Source organism: Pipistrellus kuhlii, unplaced genomic scaffold, assembly GCF_014108245.1.
Source record: "Pipistrellus kuhlii isolate mPipKuh1 unplaced genomic scaffold, mPipKuh1.p scaffold_m20_p_74, whole genome shotgun sequence".
NCBI lineage: Eukaryota > Metazoa > Chordata > Mammalia > Chiroptera > Vespertilionidae > Pipistrellus > Pipistrellus kuhlii.
Genome location: NW_023425578.1, coordinates 250,809 through 271,644, shown reverse-complemented (window position 1 = coordinate 271,644; position 20,836 = coordinate 250,809). Strand labels below are relative to the sequence as shown.

The window sequence follows — 20,836 nt, the reverse complement described above, 5'->3', positions numbered from 1 at the left end:
CCTGTGGAGCAGGCCGTGTTCTTGCAGCCTCGGTGGCAGAGACGGGTCTGCCTTGAGCGTTCAGGGGCCCAACTCCGTTCTTGTTCAAGATGGTTCTGGCTACTCGGGGTCCCCTGGGGCGCCATATGGATTCTAGGATGGGTCTTTTTCTATTTCTGTAAAAAACGTCGTTGGTATCTGCTAGGGATCGCGTGGAATCTGTACGTTGCTTAGGGCGACAGTGACATCCATGAACACTGGCTGTCTTTCCATTTACTTCTATCCTCCTTTCGTTCTCTCCGAGATATTGTCTGGTTCTCATTGTCCATGGCTTTTGCTTCCTTGGTTAATTCCTAAGTGCTTTATTCCTTCTGATGCTATTGTGAGGTTGCTTTCTTAATCTCCTTTTCAGATGGTTTCCCGTTAGCGTACAGAAAGGCACATGGCCTTTGTGTGCTGACGCTGTATCCTGCCGTCTGGTGGGACTCACTGATGCGTTCTGGTCCCGCCGGGATCTGGTCCCGCGGGGGCCCAGCCAGAGAAGCAGAAACAGCAGACGGTGCATTGAGAGGTTTATTGCAAGGCACTGACTCGGGTCGCTACGGGGCTGCACAGAGAAGTCTGACATTCAGAGAGTCCGACGCCTCAGCAGGACTTTCTCGTCGGGGACTCTGCTCACGGGGCCTTCTGGTGGCTGAATCGGGCTACCAGGGCCATGGAAGGTCACCCCACTTGCCCGGTTAACAGTCACACCTACACAACACCTTCACGGCAACGCCCAGGCCGTGTCTGATGAAATAGCGAGACTGCAGCCGAACCGACCTGACCCATACGATGACCTCCGCCCGCCTGCCAGGGCCACCCGGGGACTCTGGACCGGCCTCGCCCTCTCCCCTGGTGCACACACGCCCTCGCTGACCCTGCAGCGGCTGACAGTCTACACGGAGAAGTGGGGGACCTCGGGACGGGGCAGCCCATCTGTCTAGCTTCAGAGCAACCCGCACAGCCAGTGCCCGGGATATGCGTACACAGAGGTCAAAGTCACAGACCAGAGAATTAACCAGGTTAAAGCGCAGTCCCATCCTCTCGGAAGGAAAGCTGTGCCTGTTACGCAGTCACCCCTCATTCTGCCCTCACCACCGGGGCGTGTAAGGATCGGTGTGGACGGCCATGTTATCAGGGCATCATCAAGAAGAATGGCTGCAGGCACAGGCGCCCTCCGGGGCGGGCAGGGCTGAGGGCAGCTACTCCCGCACGACGTGGGGGCGGTAGTCGGGCTTGACGGCCTCCGCCAGCTCCCGCGCGTACATGTCGTATCTGCCCGTCATCTGCAAGCAAAGCGGGAGCCTCAGAGGTGCCCGTTATACATGCCCTCGCACGCGCCACCAGCTCCTGCCACTAGAGGGCAGCAGGGGACAGGAATGCCTCCCGTAGGCTGGTCTGCAGGACCATCGGGCTCCGATGGTAAGAGACAACCGGCCTGACCTCCAGGCACAGACTCCGGGGCTAAGGTGAAGATCCCGGATGCCAGCGTGACTCACATCCCCCGGGCCCTCCTTCCCGTTCATCCAGGAGCTGTGACCCTCGTGAGGCTGGAGGGGGACGGCCCTGTGGCCCTGCAGACCCCAGGGAGCAGCCCGCAGCCAGGAGCAGGGGCGTCTGTCTGCCGAAGCTCCGAGACCCAGGTCAGGCCAACGGGAGCCCTCATCTGGCTGGACCCAGAGCCCTGCTCCCTCCTGGACACGTGGGCAGCCATTCAGGCATGACAGTGGCGCAGTCACTGGCACGTATGATCTGCCCACAAGTGGGTGCTGAGTCGGTGCAAATGCTGCCCGGCGCTGACTCAGCAATCTCCGTGTGCGCCGTGGTGACATGCCGCCCTCTGAGGGGCGGGAGGCAGCTACGTGCCTCTCCTGATCGCTGGGGTCACAGGTATTAGGTGTCCAGAGCTGCGCGGGGCACACACATGAAGCCCCTCATGTTACACATGGAAGCACCAGGCCCGGGACAGGGGGGACTGTGGTGACAGAGTGAGGATGTGGCCAAGCCCGGCCTGGACTCCCTTTCTCTCCTCGGCCCGCTTCCTCCCTGCCCAGGCCTGGACCTTGGGGCCCGGCCACGGCAGAGCCGGACGCACATGTCCATCTGTGGAGGAGGAGCCGTCCATGCTATCCCCGGCCAATTACACTGACATTAATTCATTCGCGGCGCCCGGAATCTGAATCAGTGAGAGGAGGCCTGCTCCGTGTGAACAAACAGCCGCCCTCCCCCGGAGGCTGTCCCCCAGGGCCACCCCCAGCTGCGGTGCTCAGGCCGGAGCGGGACGGGGCCCACCTTGAAGTTCCAGACGTCGTTCACCTGCCGGCACAGGTTGAGGTTGAGCTCGGCCACCAGCAGCCCGTCCCGCGTGCGGGAGAGGCCGGGCGTGCGGCTGCTGTCCGGGGCGGCCACGTAGCTGGAGCCGTAGAAGTAGCCGAAGTCCTTGTGAGCTGGGAGGAGCGGGCAGCGTGTGAGCCTCCGGGCAGACAGCGGGCAGGCCTGTGGAGGGACCCCGGGCCCAGGGCCCACGCCCTCCCCAGCTCTGCCAACGCCCAGGCCCCAGGCCCTGCCCCTGCCCCGCTGCGGCCTCGAGGGGGGGCTTTCCTGGAAACTAACCCGCGCGGCCACCTCGGGCCTCCCGGGGCACAGCCTGGGCCTCCCGGGGGACCCTCCCAGTGAGGGGCCTCGCCCCCATTCCTGGCCGGGCAGAGGCACCGGAGGAGCGGCTCCTGGCAGAGATTCGGTGTGGATTCCAGGACCCCAAGGCCATCCTCCCAGTGCCTGCTCGGCTCAGGGCGGGGCGGGCCGGCAGGGACAGAGGAGAGGAAGTGGGGTCTGGGCACCCCAGTCCTGGGGGCGGGGGAAGGATGGAGTCCAATCCGGCCCTCTGATCCCCCTCACGCCCCCTGGGGAAGGAGCGGTCACAAGCCCAGGACAGCCTGCCCAACCCCGGCACACACCGCCCGCTGTGGGGAGGGGGCCGAGGGCGCAGAGCGGGAGAAGTGAGGGCCCCCCCCGCCGCCGCATGGAGGGGGACAGGTACCTTTCCTCCCGTCTCCGGAGGTGAACTCGTTGGGGAAGTACTCCTGCGGGACAGAGGCGCGTGAGCGTGAGCGGCCGTACACGTCCAGGCAGGCAAAGGGCAGGCAGCTTCCCCTCCGGGCCAGGACCCCGGGCGCTCGGAGAGGGCGCCCCTTCCCCGCAGGCTCCACGCCCCCGGGCCTCACCTTGCCCACGCGGTTGATGGCGCAGGTGAAGCAGTGGTTGGCAATGGCCGCGTTCCTGGCCTCGATGGGCCACATGGACTCGCTGGGAGAGAAGAACGAGAGGAGCGGGTGCCGCTTCCCCCCCACACAGCGGCCCGGCCCGAGCTGCGGCCGCTGCCGCCTTCCAGGCCTGTGTGCGTGTGTGAGCGTCTGTGCGCATGTGTGTGCGTGCGTGTGTGCGTGCGTGTGTGCACGCGTGTGTGCGCGCGCGTGTGTGTGTGTGAGCGTCTGTGCGCATGTGTGTGCGTGTGGGGCGGGGGAAGGCAGGGGACAGCCAGGGAGCCTGGCTGTGCCTGTGGGTGGCCCGTGCTCAGGCCCAGGCCGCCCTAGGAGGCCGGCTGCAGGGGAGCAGCCCTGGGTCAGACCTGGGCCTGAGCTCCGCCTCCTTTTCTGAAAACCCTGAAGGGAGCCGGATTAGAGAATGCCCTGCAGGTGAAGCTTCCAGAGCAGCAGGATCCACACCTGCTACCTCTCCACCCTCCCCGCCTCCCGGCAGAGAGGAGTCCGCCCCCCTGGGCTGGCAGAGCCTCACCTGGAAAACCGGGCCCCTGCCAAGGCCCCCCCCCCCACCTCCCACCCCGTCCCACTGGCCAGCAGCCCCCCAGGGAGACGCTCCGGCCCAGCAGGGACCCTGAGGGAGCGTGGGCCAGGGGTAGGACTGCAGCAGGTGTCACCTCCCCTTTCCCGGGCCCCCTTTCCCCAGGGCCTTTCCGGTTTCCTCTTCCGAACCCCGAGTCTCTAAGCAGAGGTTCCGGCTCTCTCTGTGGCCGCCCTCAGTGCAGCCCCGTGGAGACCCGTCCTCCTCCGGCACCAACTGCAGTGAGCCACGAGCTCAGTGGGCCTGCTGGCCGCTGATACCCTTTTTTCTTTTTTAAAAAATATATTGTTACTGATTTCAGAGAGGAAGGGAGAGAGAGAGAGAAGCATCCATGATGAGAGGGAATCACGGACCAGCTGCCTCCTGCAGGCCCCACGCTGGGGATGGAGCCCGCCACCCAGGCCTGTGCCCTTGGAGGGAATCGAACCCGTGACCTCCTGGTTCCTGGGTCAACGCTCAGCCCCTGAGCCCCGCCGGCCGCCGATTATGTCCTGTCTGAGAGCAGCCCCGAGGCTCAGGGTGACAGGCAGAATGCCGCTGGAAAGCCGGAGGGCCTGGAGTGGAGCGCCCGGGACCAGCGCGCACCTGGCCTCCCCGGGGCGGGGGCGGGGGCGGGGGCGGGGGGCGCCAGCCTCGTGCTCCGGAGGACTCGCGCGTCGGGCGAGCAACAATCACGGGCTTGATTGAGGGGCCTCATGTGGCCGCCTCTCCCCAGCTGCCGCGGAGCTGACAGACTCTGAGGAAAGGGTTTTTACAGAAACACGTCCGCCGGGAGGGAGCAGACAGGCGCAGGGCGGGCGGCAGAAAACATCTCCCCTGCGATTCCCCGGGGAGGGCGTGTGCGTGGGACTCGGGCCCACAGCTGGCGGCAGGCTCGGGCTCCCAGGACGAGGGAGGGAGAGGAAGGGGGAGAGGGAGAGGGGGTGCGTGAGAGCCCAGCACGTGCGGGAGTCACACGGAGCCCAGCGGGCCGCGGGGACATCTGCCGTATTCCCAGAGCGGCCCCGGGAGCCCCTAAAAATACTCGGGGGGGGGGGGGAAGGCGGGACGCAGCGGGTGGGGTGGGGTGGCAGCTTCCTGATGGACCCATGTGTGTGGCAGAGCGTGGACCCCCCCGGGCTGCGTGTGACCGTCAGGGTGACCCTGTTCATCAGAAAAGCACGCCAAGCCCTGGCCGGTGTGGCTCAGTGGATAGAGTGTTGGCCTGCTGACCAAAGGGTCCCCGGTTCGATTCCGGTCAAGGGCACGTATTTTTGGCTGCAGGCTCCTCACTGGCCTGGGCCCTGGTCGTGGCACATGCAGGAGGCAACCCATCGATGCATCTCTCACACTGAAGTTTCTCTCTATCTCTCCCTCCTCCTTCCTCCTCTGCAGTTAATGGGGAAAAGGCCCTTAGGTGAGGATGAATAACAACAGGAGAAAACGCTTTGCGGCTAAAAAGACCGTTTAGAGCCCAGGCGGGCGTTAAGGACCCTCCGCTCCGACTCCCTCGCTTGCTCTGTGCCCAGGTGCCTGCCCTCCGTGCACTGGGCACTGCCAGCAAGAGGCGAGGCATCTGGGGGCCCTGCCGCTGGCCAGACGGCCCTGCGCTGGCACTGAGGAGGGCTGAGTCCTGACCAGTAGGGGGAGCGGGTCCCCGTCATCTCCAGATTCAGAATCGCACAAAGCACCTCTCGGAGGGCCGCCCGAGGGGACGGCAACGGGCAGGCGGCGCCCGGTGTGTTTCTGATTCACGGGAAAGCTGGCTGGACATAAACACCCAGTCCCAGGCTCAGACTGGTTAGGCGTCCTGCTGGTGGCACCTGCCTGTTCCCAAGCCACCTCCGAGGACCCTCCCTCTGCCCGCTGGCGGGAAACCTGAGCGCCCCCAGCCCGCCCGCTGCCCGCTGCCCGCTGCCCGCTGCCCGCTGCCCGCTGCGGGAACCTGAGCGCCCCCAGCCCTCCCGCTGCCCGCTGCCCGCTGCCTGCTGTCCGCTGCCCGCTGCCCACTGCCCGCTGCCCGCTGCCCGCTGCGGGAACCTGAGCGCCCCCAGCCCGCCCGCTGCCCGCTGCCCGCTGCCTGCTGTCCGCTGCCCGCTGCCCACTGCCCGCTGCCCGCTGCCCGCTGCGGGAACCTGAGCGCCCCCAGCCCGCCCGCTGCCCGCTGCCCGCTGCCCGCTGCCCGCTGCCCGCTGCCCGCTGCCCACTGCGGGAACCTGAGCGCCCCCAGCCCTCCCGCTGCCCGCTGCCCGCTGTGGGAATCTGAGCGCCCCCAGCCCTCCCGCTGCCCGCTGCCCGCTGCCCGCTGTGGGAACCTGAGCATCCTCAGCCCTCCCGCTGCCCGCTGCCCGCTGTCCGCTGCCCGCTGCCCGCTGTGGGAATCTGAGCGCCCCCAGCCCTCCCGCTGCCCGCTGCCCGCTGCCCGCTGCCCGCTGCCCGCTGCCCGCTGCCCACTGCGGGAACCTGAGCGCCCCGATGGTGGCCGAGGGGTTGAAGATGATGTCGGCGCCATTGACGCTGTACAGGAGCCAGTTGAGGGGGTGGTGCCGCCCGTAGCAGATGTTCACGGCGATGCTGCCGAACTGCGTGTGGAACACGGGGTGGCCCAGGTTCCCCTCCATGTAGTAGGTGGACTGGAAGACAGAGGCCCGGGTAGATCCTTCTCCTCTCGGAGGGGAGACACATCCATCGCTGCCTCCCGCACGCACCTTGCCCCGGGATCAAGCCCATAGCCTGCTCATGTGCCCTGACTGGGCACCCAACCGGCGGCCTCTTGGTCCATGGGACGATGCTCCAACCAACCGGCCACACCGGCCAGGGCCAGGGCCAGACGCCTCTGAGCTTAGACTGGGCAGGAAAAAAACACGGCCCCTGCTCCAAAAGTGACCCTCAGGGTGTGCTGTCCTTTAAGTTGGAAATTCCAATGTCCTCCAAACCAAACACAGAGAACCCCAGACATAATAGCAACGAGCCGACCCCAGGGGACATCCCCGAGGCTCCACATTCACCGCAGCTTCTTTTGTGACGTCAGAAAACACCCAAGCAGCTTCCTCAGTGTCTGAGGCTCAGCACTGGCTAGGTCCCGGTCACCGTAAAGGAGAGGCTGAGGACTGGTCAGGGTCCTCACCAGTCACATGTCCCTGTAAAGGTTAGAGCCCAGCCAGTGTGGCTCAGTGGTTGAGCGATGACCTATGAACCAGGAGGTCACGGTTCGATTCCAGGTCAGGGCACAGGCCCAGGTTTTGAGCTCCATCTCCAGTGTGGGGCGTGCAGGAGGCAGCCGGTCATGATTCTCTCATCACTGATGTCTCTCTCCCTCTCTCTCTCTCTCTCTCTCTCTCTCTCTCTCTCTCTCTCTCTCTCTCTCTCTCTCTCCCCCTTTCTGAAATCAATAAAAATATATTTTAAAAAATAAAGACGTTTAGAGCGGAAGGGACCAGAGCTCACCAAGAGCACCCCGCCCGCCTGGGGGAAGGCGGGAGCCTCAGTGGGCAGGTGACCTGCCAGCTCCTGAAGGCACTCTAAGCCTGGCACTCCCCCCTTGAGTCCCCTTGTCCCCGCCAATCCCTGGGCACCGGCAGGCTGAGGCGTCCCCATAGGCAGACAGCAAGGCTGTGCTGCTGTCCGGCCCCCTCCCTGGGGTGCTGGCCCTGGAACACTGTCATGGACAGCGCCGCGGGGGCCAGAGGGAGGGCGGGCTCTAAGCTGACCTGCCCTGGGCATTTCGTCCCTCCCCTTCATTTCAGCATGCAGCGGGGGCAGCGACCGCGGCATGCCCACGGGCGGACGCCGACGCAGATCCTGGTGCGTGAGACCAGCCCTTCCCGTCCCGGGAGCTAACGATTAATCCAGGGTAAACAGGCCGGGCACATCTCCCCGCCCGGCCAGCTGTCACCAAGCGACGCCGAGCCTGCCCTCTCCCCGGGGACCTGCCTCCTCTGCCAGCCCAGCTGGGAGCAGCCGGCCCCCGCGGGCAGGGCGGGTCACGGTGGACGGCGGCCGCTACCGCCGGAACGAACGGGGGCTCAGACTTCAGATCTTGGGTTCTAGGTGGAGTCCATGTCCCTCCTTCCTAGGCCCACACTCCATCCCAGCGACCACAGATTAGCACTAACCAATCGAAATGGCTCCCGATCGCAGGCACGAGGCCGCGCCTGACCCACGTGCAGACACGCACTCGTCCGCCCAGTGTCACCGGCACGCGGCAGTGGCTCTCTGGCTCCCACGTGAGCAGACAAGCCCCCGCCCGCCACACAAGGGCAGACGGAGAAAGGCGAGGAGCTCCCAGCCTGCAAGCGGCCGCAGGGACTGGCTCCCGTCTGTGCATGATTGCTTTTGGTTTAATTTACATACCACCCTGTTCCCTCAAAAATAAGACAGTGTCTTATATTAATTTTTTCTCCCAAAGTTGCGCTAGGTCTTATTTTCGAAGGATGTCTTATTTTCGGGGAAACACGGTACTTCCCTCGAAGGAGAATTTCAGGAACCAGAGCAGGTGGTATTACAAAAACTAAAAAGGCTGAAATCGGTTTGTCTCAGTGGATAGAGCGTCGGCCTGCAGACTGAAAGGTGCCGGGTTCGATTCCGGTCAAGGGCATGTGCCTTGGTTGCGGGCACATCCCCGGTAGGGGGTGTGAAGGAGGCAACTGGTTGATGTTTCTCTCTCATCGATGTTTCTAACTCTCTATCTCTCTCTCTTCCTCTCTGTAAAAAATCAATAAAAATATAATCATAATAAAAAAAATAAAAAGCCTCTGTGCTAAAGGTGTTCTGGACTCTCCCAGAAGTTCCCCCACTCCCGAATCCTACGCACTCAGGTGACGCAGGGCTATGTGGACCCCTCACCGCCCCCCACCCCAGCCCTGCAGCCCCACTGTGCGCCAGCGCCACATGATGTGACGTGACCTGGCGCAGAACGCCCGGACAGAAAGGCCCCCTGAGCAGGACGAGGGAGAGCGTGCCCGGGGCCGGCGGTCGGGCGCTCACCTCGTTGAAGTCGCCCACCCTGGGGATGTGGTTCTTCCTGCTCTTGCCCAGGACGGCGCCCGAGTTGGAGATGACGACCGCCGTGTTCCACAGCACGTCCCCGTGGGCCGCGTCCCGCTCCAGCATCGGGGACACCACCACCATGTTGTGCTTCTTCGCCAGCTGGGAAAATGAGAGACGGGCCGCATCCGCGGGAACCGAGTTCCAGATCCGCGAGATGGGATAGTTCCAGGGCACGGGGAGTGTGTGTGTTGAGCTGGACACTTACATAGGATTAAGATGGTAAATTCCATGCTGTGTTTTTAATAACAGAAAATTAAAGAATAATCAGCCGAAACCGGTTTGGCTCAGTGGTAGAGCGTCGGTCTGCGGACTGAAAGGTCCCGGGTTCGATTCCGGTCAAGGGCATGTACCTTGGTTGCAGGCATATCCCCAGTAGTGGGTGTGCAGGAGGCAGCTGATCAATGACTCTCTCTCATCGATGTTTCTAACTCTCTCTATCCCTCTCCCTTCCTCTCTGTAAAAAATCAATAAAATATTAAAAAAAAAAGAATAATCACCTTACTTCGTATAGATATTCATAGAAAGGCTCCGATACGGAATTCCTTTGTCTCAAATAAGAGCATCATCAGGACCTGGGACAGGTGGGATGAACAGCCCCAGCCAATCATTTATCTTCGACTCTAACTAGCCAATCATTTGTCTCCGACTCTAACTAGCCAATCATTTGTCTCCGACTCTAACTAGCCTGTCATTACCTCTGGCCTTAAAGACAGAGGGAAAAGCACAGGTGGAAGGTGATGCTATGAGCCACATAACGGAGGCCGAGTCCCCAGGCCCCTCTGGGTGCAGACAGGTGTCCCCTGGTGCCATTTCCGTGCCCACTCTTCCTTTCCTCTTCCTCCAGCCTGGGGCAGGCGTGCCATCTGCAGCCGCCTCCTAACCAGCCCGGCCCTCTTTCCTCCCAGAGCATAGAATCAACCACGGTGGGTGAGAGATCCCCAAACCCCCTAGAACCCTGGTGTTTGGGATCACAACGAAGTAGTGGCAGAGCCACCATGATTATGTTCTGCTCGGAAACCCCTCAAAATCCGTAGACGCTCTGACGGGGGCTGTGGGGAGAGGACCGGGGTCTCTCCAGTTGAGAATGAAAGGCGTGTGGCCTCTCCTCATGGGGAGGAGCTCCTGTCTAACCTCTCGGCATCGCAGGGAGTTGTGGGGAGCAGCGCCACGAAGGCCCCACTGCCAGACCCCGTTCTCTCACAGGAGCCCCCGGGGTCTCAGTGCATGCGAGAGGCGTGCGACCGCCAGCACCGCTGAGGACGGCACGCTGTCATGACCTCGAGCGGAAACCCGGGACGCATCAGCGGTCGCCCTCCACCCCCTCCGCCCAGCCCCTGGCAACCGCTAATCTGCTTCCTGCCGCCGTGATTTGCTTATTCTGGACCTTTCACATACAGGAGACCCCACAGCCGTCCGATGAGGTTTTAATTAAGAAAAATGAGAGCCAGTGTCTGCGCGGAGGCCGCTGGGCCGGCAGAGAGGCTTACGGAGCCCGGGCAGACAGCAGGCGGCCGTGCAGGGGGCTGGGCGGGGGCCCGCTTTGTCCCAGGCCCCCGAGTGCCAGCTCGGCCACGTGCCACTACAGAACCTGCCATGGGGACCCCGGCCTCCCGCCCTCCCCAGGCTGAGGCTCCCGTCCCTGAAAAAGCCATCAGGGGCTCTTCTGGCTCCGAAGCGCCGTGGTTTTAAGGGAAAGCACAACTTTTTTTTTTTTTAAAGGGCAGTAAACAGCCTTATCTGATCTGATCTGGCACCGCCAGCAGCCCAGCGGCAGGTGTGCTTCCCGTGGGGGCCACACCCAGGGGCTGGGCGGGGAGGGTGGGGGCGCACGGGCCCTGCACGTGTCTGGCAGCTGCTGCCAGGGAGCAGGTGGCGGCCTACCTTCTGGCAGAACCTGGTGGTGGGCCCGTCCTCGGCCGACTCAGCGAACTCGGTCCACGGGAGCTTCTCCCTCGTGCAGAACGCAAAGGGCATGGCTGTGGGAGGAGAGGCTGGCGTCACACCCGCGCTCAGGGCCTCTGCGGGAGCGCCTTGGCCTGGCAGCGGGGGGTCCCCACGAGAGCACTCAGCCCTGAGTGCCTCCGGCTGGCGTCCGAATCTCCCCCTCCCTCCCCCCTCCTCCCCACCCCCCAGCTCTGGACAAAGGACAGACCTTCAGGCTTCATAGCAAAATGAGGAGAGGCCAGATGCCTCACCTGTAGTCCTAACAACAATCACAGCTCAGACTTGAACAGAGACACCTACCCTCCCGTGTCACCGCAGCATTGGGCACAGAGCGGAGAGAGGGGAGCCACCCGAAGGCCCACAGATGGAGGAATACCGGGTGTACCGGTTAATGATGCGGATTTTTGTCACTAGATGGGGTTACCCATATGCTGGTATATATGCGATTTGAAATGTATGCTATTTTGTTGTATTGACAACAGCTTCAAAATTTCATACATCAAATTTTCTGAAGGTGTTGATATCATAACTACTTCTACGTTTAAAAATGTTAAATTTCGTGCCAAAAAAAGAGCATTTTGGGGAGCATTTAATGAATTTTTAATTCATTACTTTGTTTTGAAGAAAAGTGCTGCTGAAAGTGATTGTATACTTCGGGAAGCTTATGGTGAACACGCTCCATCTCAAGACACTGTGAACACTGGTGTAAATGCTTTAAAAGGGGTAATTTTGATGTGAAAGACAAAGAACATCCAGGTCAACTGAGAAAGTTTGAACACCAACAATGACCAGCATTATTGGATGAAGATGCGTGCCAAACTCAAAAACAACTCACAGAAAGATTAAATGTTGCTCAGCAAACAATTTCCGATCATTTACAAGCAAAGGGAAAGATTTTAAAGGAAAGAAAATGGGTGCCACATCAACTGAACAAAACACAAATGGAAAACCAAAAAGTCATCAGTAAAATGTTGCTTAAACGGCATGAAAGAAAGTCTTTTTTGCATCGAATTATGACTGGCAATGAAAAGTGGATTTATTTTGAGAATCTCAAATGCACAGAATCATGGGTTGATCCAGGTCAACCATCAACATCGACTGCAAGGCCAAATCGCCTCTGAAAGAAGACAATGCTTTGCGTTTGGTGGGATCAGGAAGGTGTGGTGTATTATGAGCTTCTAAAACCAGGTGAAACCGTTAATACTGATCGCTACAGATAACAAATACGAATTTGAACCATACTTTGATGGTGAAATGACCAAGATAGGCCAGAAGACATGGCAAAGTGATTTTGCTTCATGATGACGCACCATCACACACTTCAAATCCAGTTAAAGACATGTGAAAAGATCTTGCCTGGGAAGTTGAACCCACCCGCCGTGTTCACCAGCCCTCGCTCCTTCAGATGATCACATGTTCCGATCGATGGCACACGCCCTGTCTGAGCAGCACTTCCACATGGACGCAGACGTGGGCAATGGGGTCTCTGAATGGCCTGCCCCGAACAAGAACAGTTCTATTGGGACGGTGCCCACCAGTGGCCTGGAAGATGGGGAATGTGTGGCTAGCGATGGACATTACTTTGAAGAAAGCACTTTTGATGTTTCTCTTTAAATTATCGTGTTTTCTTTGATGACATAATCCGAATTTTTAACCGGTTACTAGCTAATCCGCATTTTTAACCGGATTAACCAGAGCCAATCTGCATTAGGGTTAAAACTGGGACACCGGTCCAGGGAGAAGGACGAGGATTGTAAGCGCCCCCATTCCTTCCAGCCCCATGAAGCCTGGGACGAAGACAGTGTCAAGTGCAGAGAGGCCACATGGCAGCACCCCCTCTCCGCAGCCAGGGGTGGCGGCAGGGAGGTGTCTAAGTGGGCAGGAGGCTCAGCCCGGTGAGGGCCCTGGCAGCAGGCTCACCCTCCCCAGGCTCCTCTCCAGCGGAGAGAGATGAATTGTCTGGAGGAAGCCAGCGAGGAGCTGTTGACAGCATCCCGGTCCTTAATGAGCTTTCAGAGCATTAGGGGCGACGGGCGCCCCAGGAGAATAGCACCTCCCTCCCGGCTTTGTGCCAGCTGGAGGAGCGCCCCCCGTTTCTCCGTCTCCGCTCTTCCCACTGTAATGGCTCCGCTTCCTGTTTGCACGGCCACCGCCATGTAAACAAACGTCCCAGAGAGGGATGTGGGAATGAGGTGGGGGAGGCTGGCTGCCAAGTCCCAAGTATAGTTTCCAGTTTCAGGGGAAGGGGGTCACCCATTCATGGAACAGAGTCGGCGGTGAGCCTAGAGCTGGCCCTGCCTCAGCAGAGCAGCTGAAGTGTAACCTGGGAGTGGGGGGGGGGGTGCTGCAGGACCCCACAGAATGCCCCGTTCTGGGCCGGGGAGTCCCCGGGGCCCTCGAGGAGGAGGTGCCTGGGCGAGGCTGTGATGGACGAGTGGGATTTTCCAGATCCAAGAGAGGGGAGAGAGTTGGTGAACCATCTGATGGGCATTGTTTGATGTCTGTCATAGACCGGATTGCTTGAGCCACTACAGAGGAAAACGGGGTGGGGGGCGGTGAATAAACAAAACGTGGCCCGTGGTACGATGACATAACCGGCGACACCCAGGCTGGCCCGCGGAGGAGAGTCAGCAAGACTGGAAGTGACGTAACCAGAAACGAGAAGAACCCAAGAGGAACTTCCTGGGTACAGGACGGCAGACCGGACCCCCACCCCCGATCCTTTCCTAAAACCCTGCATGGCAGAACAGGGCTTTGTTGTTTGTGTGTTTTTTTTTAAACATATTTTTTAATTGATTTTTTCACAGAGAGAAAGAGAGAGGGATAGAGTGAGAAACATCGATGAGAGAGAAACATCGATCAGCTGCCTCCTGCACACCCCCCACTGGGGATGTGCCCGAAACCAAGGTACATGCCCTTGACTGGAATCGAACCTGGGACCTTTCACTCTGCAGGCCGACGCTCTATCCACTGAGCCACACCGGTTTCGGCAGAACAGGGGTTTTTACGTGAAGATAGAAGCCACCAAGGATGTGGCGCTGAGAGGGGCACAAGAACCACAGCTTCTAGGAGGCTGGAGAGGGTATCTCAGAGGACAAAAATGGAGTCCCTCTGGCCCAGGAAGCACCCTACCCTCCACCACAGGCCCCTCGCAAGCTCAGGAGCCAGAGGCGCCGCGTAGCTCCGAAGGGCGGGAGGCAGGGAGGGGTGACAAGCCAGGAGGGTTGGTTGCCAGTCCGTTTAGGAAGCCGTGGGAGGCCCAGGTCCACCCTCTTCTAGGAGAGGCTGGGACGCGCCCCGCCCGCCCTGCAGAATGCCACGCTCATTCTCCAGAGAGAGTGAGGCGGAGGGTCGCTGGCCCTGGGGAAACCAGGAGAGAGAACGGCGTCGTGTCCAAAGCAGAGAGAGGGGTTAAGTAAACACCAGTGTTCTGGACCCCTGTTCCCCTCCTCTCCTTGGCAGCAGATTAGAGGCATCTTCTCCGGAGCCTCTGACCATTCTGAAGAGAATGACCTGGAGACAGGACCGTGGGGGATTGCATAACCGATAGCGGAACTGGGTCACCCTCCCAGGAAGCTCGATGAAGAAACCCCTCCTGCAAGCTCAGAGGCTGCAGTCAGCTTGCTCACCCCAAGTCTTAAAATAGAACCCATCAGGGGGAAAAGACCAAAAGGAGTAAGAAGGGACGATGTGGGAAGAAAAAAAAAGTTCTTAATATCTTCAGAGATAAGAGAAGATATTGCAATTAGAAAATAAAAACAGGACGTGATAAAAAAAAAAAAAAAAAAAAAAAAAGGAACTTTCAGACCAAAAGAACTCTGATAAGCTCAAAGAATGAGAGCGGAGACCAAAGACTGAACAGCAGGCTGAATGACAAATTAGGTAAAATCCACCAGAGAATTGAGGGGAAAAAAAAGAGATGTAAAATAAATAAATAAAAAATAGGGATTGAGCCCAGAATTCCAAAATCCTAATAGCAGGATATCAGGAAGAAAGCAGAGGGGGGGAAAAAGAGGGGAGAAAATCACTAATGAAACAATGTAAGAAAATTTCCCAGATCTGAAGGACCCAAATTTCTAGACTGAAATACCCCATGGAGTGCTTAGAACAGTGGATAAAAATAGATACAACAGAACATCATAATGCAATTTCAGAGAATTGGAAAGAAAGAGGAGCCCCTACAACCTTCTAGAGAGAACTACCTGGAGCCAGGAGACAACAATGGAGCAAGGTGTTTAAACTTCTGAAGGAAAATGGATTGCTGACCTAGAATTCTATACCCAACCAAACTATCAACCAACTCCTAGGAGAAAGGTCCCCGGAAGATTACCTCCTATGTGTTCTTTCTCAGGGAACTACAGCTGACCCTGGAAACACAGAGGTTAGAGGCACCAGCCCCTAGGCAGCTGAAAATCTGCGTGTAACTTTCCATGGGTGAGAAAAGAAAAGAGACTTTAAAAACCATGGAGCAGATGCTATCAACATGGAGACAGAGCAGCACTGCCTGAGGGCGGCTGAGAACCCCCCTCCCCGCCACCAGAGAGACTTACTCCACGCCTCCTGGAAACAGACGATGTTGACCCCGCACATTGCAGCCACCTCCACGATGGACTCTATGCGTCTGTGAAGGGCGGAGACCTGGCGATTTAAAAACTCAGGGTTAGGGGAGCGTGTGAGATCTCTCTTCTCTGCAGTATCGGCAGTTTGGCTCAAATAAACTCATAGACTCTACAAATGTGGACGTTTCTTACATGGGCATTTGATGGCAAGATATATATATGTTCAACCTCAAGATGTATGTGTGTGTGTGTGTGTGTGTGTGTGTGTTTTAAATTTCAGAGGGGAAAGGAGAGGGAGAGAGAGAACCATCCATAACTGATGGGCTGCCTCCTACACATCCCCTCCTGGGGATCGAGCCTGCAGCCCGGGCGCATGCATGTGTGTTGCTCATCGCCGAAGGACTAGCCTTTCTCAGCGGTGCCCTTGGCCGGGGGTGTGCTCGCCCCTCCCCTCCCCCGCTCCCTGGATGAGCTGTCCGTGCCGCCCGCCGCGGGAGGCGTCTCCTGGGAGTCCTGAGGTGGAGCTGTTCCCATTGCACCGTCACATTCCTCCGCCGCCTGTCACTCCAGCACCCCGGGAGGAGCGTGACCCCACCGTCCCCGTGTCCTCAGCACCCGGCTGGCTCCGGAGGCGGTCAGCAGGGCTTGCTCGGGGAAAGGGACCGGAAGCCGCCAAACACCCAGAGAGCATGCACTCTTCACGCTGCCCTGTCCCCTGCAAGGCTCGCACCCGGGCCCACGGGTGTTTGCTGGTGACAGCGTGCCGAGCGGGGTGCTAGGGTGGCCCACACCCCTGCCCCTGACAACCTGGGACTGTCAAGAAGACATGTTGCCAAAACCGGTGTGGCTCAGTGGATAGAGCGTCGGTCTGCGGACTGAAAGGTCCTGGGTTCGATTCCGGTCAAGGGCATGAACCTTGGTTGCGGGCACATCCCCAGTAGGGGGTGTGCAAGAGGCAGCTGGTCGATGACTCTTTCTCATCGATGTTTCTAACTCTCTATCCCTCTCTCTTCTTCTCTGTAAAAAATCAATTATATATATATAAAATAATGAAAAGCACAAGGAGAACCGAAGTGAGGACAATGCAGAAACCCGACCTGGAGCCCGGATGACCTCCGGTGTCTCAGAACCCCTAGGAATTCCTGAGCAGGCGGCCGCCGGGGGACGCCTGTGCAGAGCCGGGCGGCGCCAGCAGCTGCGGGAGAGCTGGGAGCCGTGTGCACAGCAGCCGCCCGTCCGTGCCAGCAGGCTTTGTTAGGGAAACACAAGGTGCCGTCCCACTGATAATCCGTGCAAGCTCATAAGCAAACGCATCTCACATTCCCACAACCCCGCGGGTCCATCAGCTGGCAGACACCTGGGCACAGTGAGTCCCGGCCTGAGGGACCAGGCAGAGGAAGTCGGGAACAGATGGACAGGTCCTGACCGGTGCCCGCTGGCGGGAGGCTGAGAGCTGAAGTTCCGTGGACAGTGCAAATCGGCCACAAGGGCTTGGTCCCCAGGGGAGATGGAGCCACAGGTCAAGGGCAGAAGAGGATGTAGAGGTGGAGGTGGAGGGTGGAGGTGAGAAGCGAGAGGAGGCAGAGAAAAGGGGGGGGGGGAGGCAGAAAAAAAGAAGAGCGAGAGGGCTCTAGCCGGTTTGGTTCAGTGGATAGAGCATCAGCCTACAGACTCAAGGGTCCCAAGTTCGATTCCAGTCAAGGGCATGTACCTTGGTTGCAGGCACATACCCAGTGGGGAGTGTGCAGGAGGCAGCTGATCAATGTTTCTCTCTATCCCTCTCCCTTCCTCTCTGTAAAAAATCAATAAAAAATATACTGAAGAAGAAGAAGAAGAAGAAGAAGAAGAAGAAGAAGAAGAAGAAGAGCAAGAGGGAGACACAGGCAGAGGGATGGGGGTGGTCAGGGCAGAGGTGTCTGGGCATCGATGTACCCGCTAGCCAGGACCAAGTGGCCAGCAGGGGGCGGGGCTGTGTCCCACACACAGAGCGCCCGGACCGTGGGTATGTTTAGGGCCAGAAGCAGCCGCCGCACCTGCTTGGCCACGGGGGTGTCCGCGGGCAGGGGCAGCCTGTTCTGCACCAGCCCCACGCGCACGACCCTCGGGGCCCTCAGCTGCTCCTCGGCCGCCTCGAAGGCGTATCCCTGCAGCTCGAAGTCCCCTTTGGCGGCGGATTCCAAAGCTCCGCTGGGCAGGTCCAGCTTCCTACACGGGCGGCGGAGAGAAGAGGGAGATGGTTGGCATGCGCACTGACGTGAACCCCCCGGCCCGTCACCATCAGGCAGGGGAGAGGTCACGTGTCCCGGCAGGAAGGCACACAGAGCCAGGGCGGCCGGCTCAGGGCTTGAGCATCGACGAATGGACCAGGAGGTCAGAGATCCATTCCCGGCCGAGGGCACAGGCCCGGGTTGCGGGCCTGATCTCCAGAGTAGGGTGAGCAGGAGGCAGCCGGTCCACGATCCTCTTTCATCATGGATGTTTCTATTCCTCTCTCTCCTCTCCCTTCCTCTCTGAAATAAAATAAAAAATTTTAGAAAAGGAAGTACACAGAGCCCTAGCCAGTTTGGCTCAGTGGATAGATAGGGTATCAGCCTGCAGACGGAAGGGTCCAGGTTCAAGTCCGGTCAAGGGCACAGGCCTGGGTTGTAGGCTCGATTCCCAGTGAGGGAGGGAGGGGAGGGCATGCAGGAGGCAGCTGGTCCACGATTCTCTCTTAGCATTGATGTTTCTATTCCTCTCTCCCTCTTCCTTCCTCTCTGACATCATTAAAAATATATATATATTTAAAGAAAGAAGAAGGCACACAGAGCAGACCAATGGCAGGGCGCACGTGTGGGGGCTGGAGGAGGGGGAGGGCCTGCACCTGGCACCGAGTGTGGACGTAGGCTGATGGTCACTGGGGACATTCCAGCAGGGGGCAGAGGTCAGACCTGGCCAAGGGAGGTGGGGAGGGGAGCGGCAGGAAGCCCGGTCAGGAGCTGGGGTTTTGGAGGGGCTGAAATCAGGGGAGATGAGTCTCAGCCATCAGCACAGGAGCGGGAAATGGATTCCCAAAAATGCCTGCGGACGGAATCAGAGACTCTGCTGAGCCTGGGGGCGGGGGGTTGCGCCGTGATAAGAGAGGGGGCTGTTGAGGACTGGGTTCAGGGAATCTGGGTGGAGAGGCCGGACTGAGAGCGGGACAGAGGGCCCTGAGGCCCTTCACACTGAGGACTGCAAGTCTCCCGGACCCGCACTGGCTGGGGGAGGGGGGGCGGGGGGCAGTGGACGGGGGGTGGTCCCTCGCTCAGTGCTGGGTGGGCAGGGGAGGGCCCACATGTCCAGGCTAAAGGCCGGGGAGCTCCCAGTCTGTGGTTTATTAACAAAGGCCGGTGGATGATTGACGAGCCCCCCCCCCCCCCCCAGGAGTGCCCGTTGGCCCCGTGTGAGCGCCTGCGGCTCTCAGCGTGGCCCCGGCCCGGGAGGCCTTGCCATCCGGGGACGCGTGGTTATGAAATACCCAGGGAACACATCAAAAAACAACCTGACAGCCATTGTCTAAGAATAAGACTTCCCTCCCACCCAAAGTCACTCTCTTCAAGAGGCTTCTTTCAAAATCACAGGCCTGTCACCAAGCCCCTGCCGCCCCCTGCCAGGCGGCTCCCACCTGACAGCCTGACAGCTCCCGGGACGGGCTCCGCCCCTGCCAATCAGCTCCTCTGCTTCGCAGCTCAGACATGACAGCGGTGCCCACACTCGCCCCCTTTGCCGTGACTGCCTCGGAGCCGGTCCTTCCCTCCGGGGGGCCCTCCATCCCGCGGGCCCAGCCCCAGGCCCAGGCCCAGGCCCCGTGGTGGACGGAAAAGCCTAAGTCCATGCCAGGAGCCGCACCCCGCTGAGGGAGACCCTGGCGGCCGGTCCTCGGCCTGCGGTCTCACACCGGGAGGAGAGCAGGGGGACGGGGTATTATTATTATTAGGTAATGGCTGGCAGGTTAGCAGCCCGGCTATCACCATCACCTGGCGATGCCCCTCCGCCGCCGCCATCTTCCCCGACCCACGGCCCACAGCTGCCTGCTCTCTGGTCTTCCCGCCGCCACCTCCTGCCTCCTCCCGTCTATGCTGAGTGCTCCTCCAGCTCTCAGTCCCTGCTAGGCCTGAGGCGGTACAAGCCAGGCCCCTCCACTTTCTTGGGGCTCTACCTGCCCCATATAGACCTTTAAGCAAAGGAGCCATTGGCTATGGTTTACTTTTTCCGGGTGCTTTGAGAAAAGGGGACTGAAGAGAACCCGAGGGGGAGAACCTGGGGGAAGGGGCAGTGTCTTCCGCCTTTGCAAACCCAGGTCCAGCAGGCAATGCCCTCAGAAAGCCCAGGACCGGCTGCGAGGGGGAAAACATCTGCACTTAGCGTGGTCACCAACTCCCACCGCTTGCCAAGTGGGAAGGGTTTCTTGAGGCCCCCCTGGTTCAGCAGGCCTCCACCTCCAGGGACCGCCAGAGGCCCACCCCAAGGAGGGGCTGGGGCTGGGCAACCAGGTGACCTGCTGGGGCTCAGGCCGAGGCTCTGACCAGCACGGACACCAGAGTACAGGCTCTGGAGGGAGCCTGATCCCTGGAAGCCAGGAAGGAGAGTTAGGTGGCCACCGAGAAAGCCTCAGGGAGCAAAATACCTGTCCTTTCCCTTCCGGTTCGAGTCAAAGGAGGGGAGAAGTGGCTTGGAAAGGTCACACCAGCCTGGCCTGGCCCCCGAGCGGCACATCTAAACTTATGGTCTTTGCTCGGTACTTCGTTACGGCCCCTGCAGATCCTGAAGTACGCAGCCTGGTCCCCAGGCCCACATTCCCCACACTCGCCGGCCCCCCGTCCCCCCGCCAAAGCCTCTGGGCTCCAGACCTGGTCTCCTTGCCATAGAGAAGGCGTTTCACCTCCCTCAACTCTGCGGGCGGCAGGTGCTTCTCCAAGCACTGCTCCAGCGACTCCCACTCAGGCTCCGCCATGGCTGGAGATGTCCAGGCCCAAACTGCCTGCCCTTCGCCCCCAGCGGGGAGCAGGGGGAGGAGGAGGTGACCAAGTCCACAGACGTGCCCTCCCCTGGACACTTTCCCCTTCAGCCCCGGGAGAGCTGCCCGAAGACACGCCCCTCCTCATGCCTTCGCAGCGCGCAGCCAATCAGCGCTCCAGAGCTTCCCGGTGGCCCCGCCCCCTGCCTTTCGGACACGCCCCCTCAAATGAGGGACACGCCCCCTACCCTTCGCGCTTCCTTTGGCACGCGCCGGGACCCGCCCCCTTCGCGCCTTCGCAGCAGGCAGCCAATCAGCACTCCAGAACTTCGGACACGCCCCCTCCACCGCTGGACACGCCCCCTGCCCTTCCACCTCCCTCGGCACGCGCCGGACACGCCCCCTCCACCGAGGGACACGCCCCCTACCCTCCAAGCTTCCTTCA

General features: G+C 60.0%; 1 protein-coding gene across 1 annotated transcript; it reads right to left on the bottom strand.

The window, feature by feature from the left end:
• Positions 1 to 1,121: 1,121 nt before the first annotated feature.
• UPB1 (beta-ureidopropionase 1) lies at positions 1,122 to 20,488 on the bottom strand. Its single transcript, XM_036422961.2, has 10 exons — positions 20,285 to 20,488; positions 17,447 to 17,618; positions 15,405 to 15,492; positions 10,792 to 10,886; positions 8,848 to 9,009; positions 6,325 to 6,494; positions 3,246 to 3,327; positions 3,062 to 3,104; positions 2,314 to 2,468; positions 1,122 to 1,307 (listed from the first exon to the last, which is right to left on the bottom strand). Exons 1-10 carry the CDS (start codon positions 20,386 to 20,388, stop codon positions 1,224 to 1,226), a joined length of 1,155 nt encoding a protein of 384 aa, XP_036278854.1. The 5' UTR covers positions 20,389 to 20,488; the 3' UTR covers positions 1,122 to 1,223.
• Between the last annotated feature and the right edge of the window lie 348 nt (positions 20,489 to 20,836).